We start from the raw sequence: 8216 nt of genomic DNA on the forward strand, positions 1-8216 counted from the left end.
TGGCCGCGCTCTCGTGCACGCAGGGAGCGTGCTCAAGAGCCAGTGGTTTCCGTTTTGTTTCCTGATTATTGCTAGTGCTCGGCCAGGCGGGGGTTTTCAGCGCAGCGCTCTGGACAAACGTGGAATTTGGCTGTACGGTGCTTTGAACCATTAGCCTCGGGAAACGGTGACAGCTTTTCATACATCTGCCAACGTTGTAATCAAGTGAGTTGCATTTACGCTGTGCGCTGACTATTACATTTTTAATCTTGTTTATCATATTTGCAACCAATAAGTTTGATTATGCAAATCTATGTTTATACAAGTCGAAAATAAACAAAGGGTTTAGATGTAACAAAAAATGTGTTTGTGGTGTGCTTTCTTTTCCAGCTGCGCGAGGCATTGCCACGCTGATTTGTTTTGTCTGCATGCAGCGTGGCCGGGCACTGCCACTCCCCGAATCCCTGGATTAACATTGTTACCGCTAATTAACGGAGTTCGCTTATTTCATCATATTCATTTACAAGCTTCTGTAGATTTAGAGATTCGTTGAATGAAGTGTAGTTTGCGTTTCTTTTGAATCGGCGCACAAATTGGCCACCAAGTTATCTAAAATGTGTGTGCTCAATGTCGTTAAATCAAGTAACGTTACAGTTATATGCGTGTGTCGCGTGACCTCTGCTTGATTCGTCGCTACTGTCTAAGTGAATCTAGGGCGTTTTGGGTTTTCTTTGTCTTCCATAGATTAGGTCGCGTGCCCGAATCTAATTTGATCACACAAAGGGTGCGGATCAAAATCCAGTGAGCTGCCTACCTTGACAGCATTTTGGGAATCAGACACATTGAAATGACTCAGAATGTGTTTGCGTCCTAGAAATACTGTTAAGTAGGGAGCTCACTTGATAGTTAGGCACAGCCACAAAGAAGTGGCCCAAATTATGTGCAGGTGTTTGTGTCTCATGGCTCACTGCTGGGCTCTTGTAAAACAGGCCCCAGCTTCTGCTTTTCACACACTTTTCATCAGTATCTGGACCGTGGCCAAGGTTAAATTAAAGCCTTGCTTTTTTAAAATCCAGCCTCTGCATCTGCATTGAAGAGTTTGTGTTATTTAGTGTACGTAATGGGTGCCTTTTAAACCCATGAGATGTGACTGGTCTTGTCTGGCTGATAGGTTTGTCATTTGATTAAGCTCTAAAGATTTGCATAGTTCCATTTAAAATGGGGAACAGATGTATGTTGTCCAAAATATGATGACAACTGGTTTCACAATAAAAGCATGTCATTTGACATTGGGTGACTGTTTCATGTATCTGGGCTACAGCTGTACTTCCGCTTATTACTCTGAAATCTAGCAACTACTACTTTAGAAGACTGCTATATGATGGTGCGAACTGAGTATCATTGAAACTGAAGTCTTCCAGCTTACAGTTTCTGTGGGTTTCTTTAGGCCTCTTTAAGAGTTAAAGATATGAGACCAAGAGAAATGTAGATAAAAAGCAAAGTAATGTGTAAGCCAGAGAAAAAGCAGCTCTTGCATTGGTAGTCTGATGGCTTCTCAAATTTCACAAGAAATGCACTGTGGTGTTTTATTTCATATGAATTCGAATGTGCACTGGTCTAAACTGAGCAGTGGTTTCCAGATTTGCTTAGAAGGACAAGAGCTGGACTCCGTACAGAGGTTGTAGAACTGAAATATGAAGTTGTAAAATTGAAATTTCCTAGAGCCTATGTGCTGTGAAGGGTCTAAAGAAGTTGTCGTTTCAACTACCATGTTCAGGTGTATATTGCTTTGCATTTCTGGGCAATTGGAAGACAGGCTTGCTGTGAGTTTCTGTTAATCTGAACCAAGCGTTCCTGGAGCTGCCTGTCATTTAACCCTTTGTTAACATTTGCATGTAGTTCAGATCATGTAATTCATCTTGTTTGTGGTCTCCCTTAAAAATGCATTCACACTCACTATTGCAAACTTGTCTTGTTTTTTAGAAGCGGCCTGCTGTGTAGCAATGGAAGCTGAACAGAATCAGGAAGTTCCAGAGGCTGTTGCTGAGACACAGGAAGTGGCAGTGCAGCAAGAGGAGAAACTGGAGCCCAAGTCTGGAGAGGTGGCTCAGGCACCTTCAGAAGCAGCAGGTCCTCCAGAAGCGGCCTCTGAGCAGGAGAAAACCCCTGAGATGGAGCATTCTGCTGGGGAATTGCCAGAAAAGGAGAAAGCGACAGAATCTGAAGCGCCTCCTGCCAAACTATCTGAACCCGAGCTGGCTCCAGCGAAATCTCCCGAGGAAACCCCAGCTGCCGAGTCATCGGAGAAACTCCCTCAGCCAGAACAGCAGAAGGAATCTGAGGAGCCACAGGTTCAAGTGAATTCCGTACCCGAGAAGCAGGAGGAAGAAGCTGTGAAAGAGGAGCCTGCCAAAGAGCCAGAGTCCAAACCCACTGCTGTGAATGAAGCCAAGCTTGAAAAATCTGATAAAGGTGAGGTGACTAAGACAGAAGGAGGAGAGGATAAGGTACCACAACCAGAGGCTGATGGGGTTCAAGCCGAGCCTCCAAAAGAGGCCGAGACCCAGCAGAAAGAGCCAGAACTGCCTTTCTTCTTTGGCTGGTTCCTGCTTCCAGAGGAAGAGGAGCGAATTAAGTGTGCAACCATGGACTTTCTCAAGACTCTGGACACATTGGAGGCCTTCAAAGAACACATCAGTGAATGTGAGTTGCCTGTGTAAACGCACACACATGATTCTTCTCAGGGCTTGTGGATATGTTGCTGACTTTGTTTTTGGTTTCCCAGTTACTGGTGAGGCAGAGAAAGAGGTGGACCTTGAGCAGTACTTCCAGAATGCACTGCCCCTCCACTGCACTACAAAGTTCTGTGACTATGGCAAAGCAGAGGGGGCAAAAGAGTATGCAGAGCTACAGGTCAGTTTTTCAGCCATTAACTAATACTCTGGCTGAATATTTTTTACTATATAAAATATTACAGTATTATAATATTAGCTGGAATCAATCATTTAAAACCTTTGTAATTTCATTAATTTATAAAGCACAAATAAACAGAACAATATTTGACCACAGTGCTAATAAGTATATATAACCGATGTAAAATAAACAGTTTAAGACAAGTTAGTATTTTGTAAGTAATACATGTGCAAGTATGGGGAAACAAATGCAAATACCATTGGTGGGAATGTGTCGGTGTATATGGATACATGTGTGAATGACTAGATTAATAAATGCTGTAAAATTGTTATTCATTGTTAGTTCATGAAACCAACTGCATTAATGTTAACACATTTAACTATTGTAAAGTCCTACCAAAATATACAGTACTTATTTGACCATCATTTTTCTTGCAGGTAGTCAAAGATTCGTTTGGCAAGTCTGATGAGCTCTCAGTCACTGCCCTCATAGTGACCCCTCGTACGTTTGGGGCCCGTGTGGCTTTGACAGAAACCCAGATGAAGCTGTGGCCTGAGGGAGCGGACAAGGATGGCGTTCCTCCGGCCCTCCTGCCCAGCGCTGAGTCTCTCCCAGTGGGTAGCCGTGCCCACGTCACATTAGGCTGCTCTGCTGGCGTGGAGTCGGTTCAGACCGGTTTGGATCTGCTGGATATCCTGGCTCTGCAGAAAGAGGGCAAGGAGGGCACCCAGGTCGAGATGGAGTTGGGCACTTTGTCCTACCTGAACGAGGGCCGTTGGTTCCTTGCCCTGAGGGAACCGATTACCGCAGACACCACCTACTCTAGCTTCTCTGAAGACAAGCCTACCAGTGACCAGGGCAAAAAGGATGGAGAGAAGAAAAAGAAAAAGTGTACCATCCTGTGAGCGGAAAGTGAGGAGGAGGAGAGAGGGGAAAGAAGACATTTTTCCTAAGGGCTCTGGCCCTCGGTTGGCTGAGGATGATGTTGTGTTTTTGCATGTGTGTAGGTGGATTGCGTGTATGTTTCGCAGCTTTAGTGTGTGCACAGGGATGGCTTGGGTTGATTTGGCAGGCACTGTGAGACCAGACGTTCCAAAGCGGCCTGCTGGCTCCCGGGTTTCTCTTAGCTGGTGCCTTTTTTGCTTTTTCCTGGCAACACAAGCTCCGAGGCCTTAGTATCTGCCTTAAGGTCATGGTTCACTCTGCTGGAAAGTTCACTTTGCTTTAGGAGCTAGTTCACACGGCTGTTTGGCCGCCACACCATCCCTGTTCCCTTTACACAGGTACATTCACGATTGGTCTTCCTTACACGTGACTCATGTAGAACACTTAGATTTAGCACAACTTTACTGATTTGTACTCTGTCCAAGCTCAGTTCTTGTTGATTAGTCCAGAAACATGGTTCGAACTGCCTTCAAATTCAGTTTGAGGCTGGTTTTGCTGTATTTTAGAAGATTTTCATTCTAAATTTACATTTAGATCTTCTATTTCAGGAAATAAAGAGCATTTTGATCTTTCAACACAGGGTGTCTTGGCATTGAGTATAAATCTGTTAGTTTAGTATGTGATTCTTTGGTGTCTCTCTCTTCTGCCTTTGTGGAGCTGATCATTTCCAAGAATTCATTCTGCACAGTTGTTATATTCTCACTCCTCTGATAGTGATCAGGTGTGTGTGTGCCTTTTGCAAAAAAAACAACCCACATTATTCTTCCTTTCAATCATGTAATATTTACAAAGGTTTTTCTTTTTATCCAGTAAGACTACATACTCTCTGTGACGTTTCTATGCTAAAGTGTGTATGTCTGTCCCTGTGAACATTTTCCTAAACTGTCTTACCGTTTACACAGTGTTGGTCAAACCATCGGAGACCTCTTTTGAATTTACAGCCCATGACGTCGGATAAGACATGCCTGTGCTTCTCTTCATTATATCTGTATGGTCAGCTCTTTCATAAATCCAGTATATTCACATGTTATAGTAAATTATCTCTTTCTCTCTCTCTCTCTCTCTCTCTTTGAAAAATGTGCACTCTAAATACTGTGACAAGCATCTGTCTGGTGCCTTCCTCTTCTGTAGGTTTCTAGATGGCCGAAGCCATGCTTCTCATAGTCTCTGATATCAAGGCACAAAATTTTGCACTTACCTTGATTTTCATTTGTTTTTTGTACATTTAATAAAGAATGTGCTTGGCTCTGACAACCTTGGCTTTGTTCTTGTTTTAAGTTATGTTTCTGGGATTGAATTTATTCTTTAGCTTGTTCTAATTAAGGGTGTGTAATAAATTTACCAAGTGGGTGGCTTAATGCTCATTCATTCCTCTTCAAATAGTTTCCACCTTTGCCCAAAATTAGTTTATGCGTAACCACAGCTAACATCTGGTTCCTAATCCGCACCGGTTTCTGCATTCATAGGAAATTTAAAAATCTTAATGCAGGCGAAATAACTACAGTAGTCAACATTTAAGTGGATCAAAACCTTTCATCAAAGTTATACATGAATTTTGAACAATACCTGTTCTTGTCTTAGGACAACTTTGATTACCTTTTTTTTTTTTTAACCACTTCAAATGTTGACTCCTGTGCTTTGAGATGCTTGTGAATACACAAGTTTTAGTTGTTGACAGTCATCAGAAGTGCATATCCCATTATTATTTCACTCACGAATGTGTCAGTGTTCTGCTTTTGCCAGTAGGTGGTGATTGTCACCACTGAAAGCTTCTAGAATCTAGATGGAAGACCATGTAATCATACTGATGTAGCTTAACAGCAAGTGAGTTGACCAACCAGAGAGGTAAGCAAATGTTTGTTTAGTCTTGATATAAATATGCCCTCCCACGTATATTTATCTCTCTCTGACATGCACGACTTGCCTTGACAGTATGTTTGTATCAGCATGCTCAATATCTCCAAGGTGATCATTTCCTGCTAAGTCTCATTTCTCTAAATATGCTTGAGGTGCTTTTATTTATATATATATATATAATACATACATATATATACTATACACATACACACACAGTGGCTTTCAAATGTATTCAAACCCCTTCCTTTCTTCACATTTGATTATTTTGCTGCCTTATGTTAAACTACTTTAAATTACTTATTTGTCAACATACACCCCATACACCATAATGACAAAGCAAAAACAGATTTGTGATAACTTTGCAAATTTATAAAAAAATATAATTACAAATTCGCTTCTAGATGTTGCTACACTTTAAGTGGAGTTAATGGCAAATAGTATACAATTGAATGCGTGTGATTTGGAAAGGCACACACCTCTCAATAAATGTCTAACAGCTGAAAATGCATATCAGAGCAAAAACCAAGCCAAAGAGACTGTCTGTAGAGCTCAGAGACAGGATTCTATTAAGACAGATCTGACGAAGACAAAACAAAAGTTATTCTGCTGCATTGAAGGTTCACAGACGCATGTAGCCTCTATAAACCTTGATGGGAGAAGTTTGGAACAACCTCATCTAACCTGACAAAGCTTGAGAGGATCTGAGGAAAAGAATGGTGGAAAATCCCCAAATGCAGATGTGCAAAGCTTGTCACATCATACCCAAAAAAGACTCGAGGCCATAAAGGTGCTTTTAACTAAGTAGTGAGTTAAACTTATGCAATGTACTTATTTCAGTTTTTCCTTTTTAATACATTTGCAAAGTTATCACAGATCTTTTTTTGTTTTGTTTTGTCATTATGGTGTATGGAGTGTAGATTTATTATAAGGCATGCAGCATAACAAAGTGTGAAAAAAAATGAAGGGATAATACTTTCACAAGCCACTGTGTGTGTGTGTGTGTGTGTGTGTATATATATATATATATATATATATATATATATATATATATACTGGATGGATGGATGGATTTATCATTAAAATTCACTGCATTACAAATATGAAGCTAACTTTTCACATAGTTATAATGGTTTTCTTGCAGCTTGGCACTGACCCCCTATGCCACGCTGTTAAACTTGTGGTCTCCACACTGACTTATCAAAGTCTTGCTTCTGCAAACACTGGTGACATCCAGTGATCAAAGGCAATGTTTCTATATTTAAAGCCTGTACTGTCTGTTTTGTAAATTCAGCTTGAGTCATATCTCTTGGCTGGAGCCCTTCAAACCCATTAACTGATGCTGCCTTGGACAGAGGAGCCAAACAGTGCATTAGCAACAGCCAGTGCTGCAATGCCCTTTGTAAAGGCCAATTCATTCACCTGAGAAGCTGCATCACTTTGATCTTATCTGAGATTAATCATTAGATATGGAGCTAAATTTAATTTTAAAAGAAAGATTGCGCTGCCTGGGGAGCCTGCCTTTAAAAGCTTCTGAATTTGTGTAGACTACAGTGGTGTGAATAAGTTATTACCCCCATGCTAAAGTTGCCTAAAAAGAGGAATAAAAAATCATCTTTTGGAAATTGATCTTAATGCCTTAATTAGAAAAATGAGGAAAAATCCAACCTTTAAGGACACCAATTTTCTTTGTGTATGAATAATGTATCATAAATAAATAAATGTTCTTCCTTAAAATACAGGGTGCATAAGTCAGGCCCCCCTATGTTAAATTCCCATAGAGTCAGGCAGATTTTTATTTTTAAAGGCCAGTTATTTCATGGATCCAGGATAATATGCATCCTGATAAAGTTCCCTTGGCCTTTGGAATTAAAATATCCCACATCATCATACATACCCTTCACCATACCTAGAGATTGGCATGGTTTTATTTCAGTTAGCCTAATAGCTGGTTTGATTTGCATTGAGAGATGATCTTATGGAAAGTACCCCATGCCAATCTCTAGGTATGGTGAAGGGTATGTATGATGATGTGGGATATTTTAATTCCAAAGGCCAAGGGAACTTTATCAGGATGCATATTATCCTGGATCCATGAAATAACTGGCCTTTAAAAATAAAAATCTGCCTGACTCTATGGGAATTTAACATAGGGGGGGCCTGACTTATGCACCCTGTATTTTAAGGAAGAACATTTATTTATTTATGATACATTATTCATACACAAAGAAAATTGGTGTCCTTAAAGGTTGGATTTTTCCTCATTTTTCTAATTAAGGCATTAAGATCAATTTCCAAAAGATGATTTTTTATTCCTCTTTTTAGGCAACTTTAGCATGGGGGTAATAACTTATTCACACCACTGTATAATGATTAATGATTCGATCTTTGGTTGGCAAATGTGAATATTATTTTATAACAATAATGGTTGTTGTACTTTTCAATACTTTGGTTTGCTTTATCTGTTGTAATATTTTAAGTGCCATTCTTCTTGCTAATCCATAGTTAGGCTAAGTAATTATAAA

The 8216-nt window shown here is 40.3% G+C and overlaps 1 protein-coding gene across 1 annotated transcript; it reads left to right on the forward strand.

The window, feature by feature from the left end:
- The first annotated feature begins 28 nt into the window (after nucleotides 1-28).
- On the forward strand, nucleotides 29-4412 carry cnp (2',3'-cyclic nucleotide 3' phosphodiesterase). Its single transcript, XM_056258132.1, has 4 exons — nucleotides 29-204; nucleotides 1963-2682; nucleotides 2765-2892; nucleotides 3330-4412. The coding sequence occupies exons 2-4, from the start codon at nucleotides 1983-1985 to the stop codon at nucleotides 3795-3797; spliced, it is 1296 nt and encodes a 431-aa protein (XP_056114107.1). The 5' UTR covers nucleotides 29-204; nucleotides 1963-1982; the 3' UTR covers nucleotides 3798-4412.
- Nucleotides 4413-8216: the final 3804 nt, after the last annotated feature.

This window comes from Rhinichthys klamathensis, unplaced genomic scaffold (genome assembly GCF_029890125.1).
Source record: "Rhinichthys klamathensis goyatoka isolate OS25496 unplaced genomic scaffold, OSU_Roscu_1.1 h1tg000149l_1, whole genome shotgun sequence".
Taxonomy (NCBI): Eukaryota; Metazoa; Chordata; class Actinopteri; order Cypriniformes; family Leuciscidae; genus Rhinichthys; species Rhinichthys klamathensis.

Bases quoted from the DNA above. Each gene is read 5' to 3' on its own strand.
- cnp (XM_056258132.1), top strand. From the start codon at position 1,983: ATGGAAGCTGAACAGAATCAGGAAGTTCCAGAGGCTGTTGCTGAGACA. The intron at 2,683-2,764 runs GTGAGTTGCCTG...TTGGTTTCCCAG, and splicing joins CAAAGAACACATCAGTGAAT to TTACTGGTGAGGCAGAGAAA. The intron at 2,893-3,329 runs GTCAGTTTTTCA...TTTTTCTTGCAG, and splicing joins AAGAGTATGCAGAGCTACAG to GTAGTCAAAGATTCGTTTGG.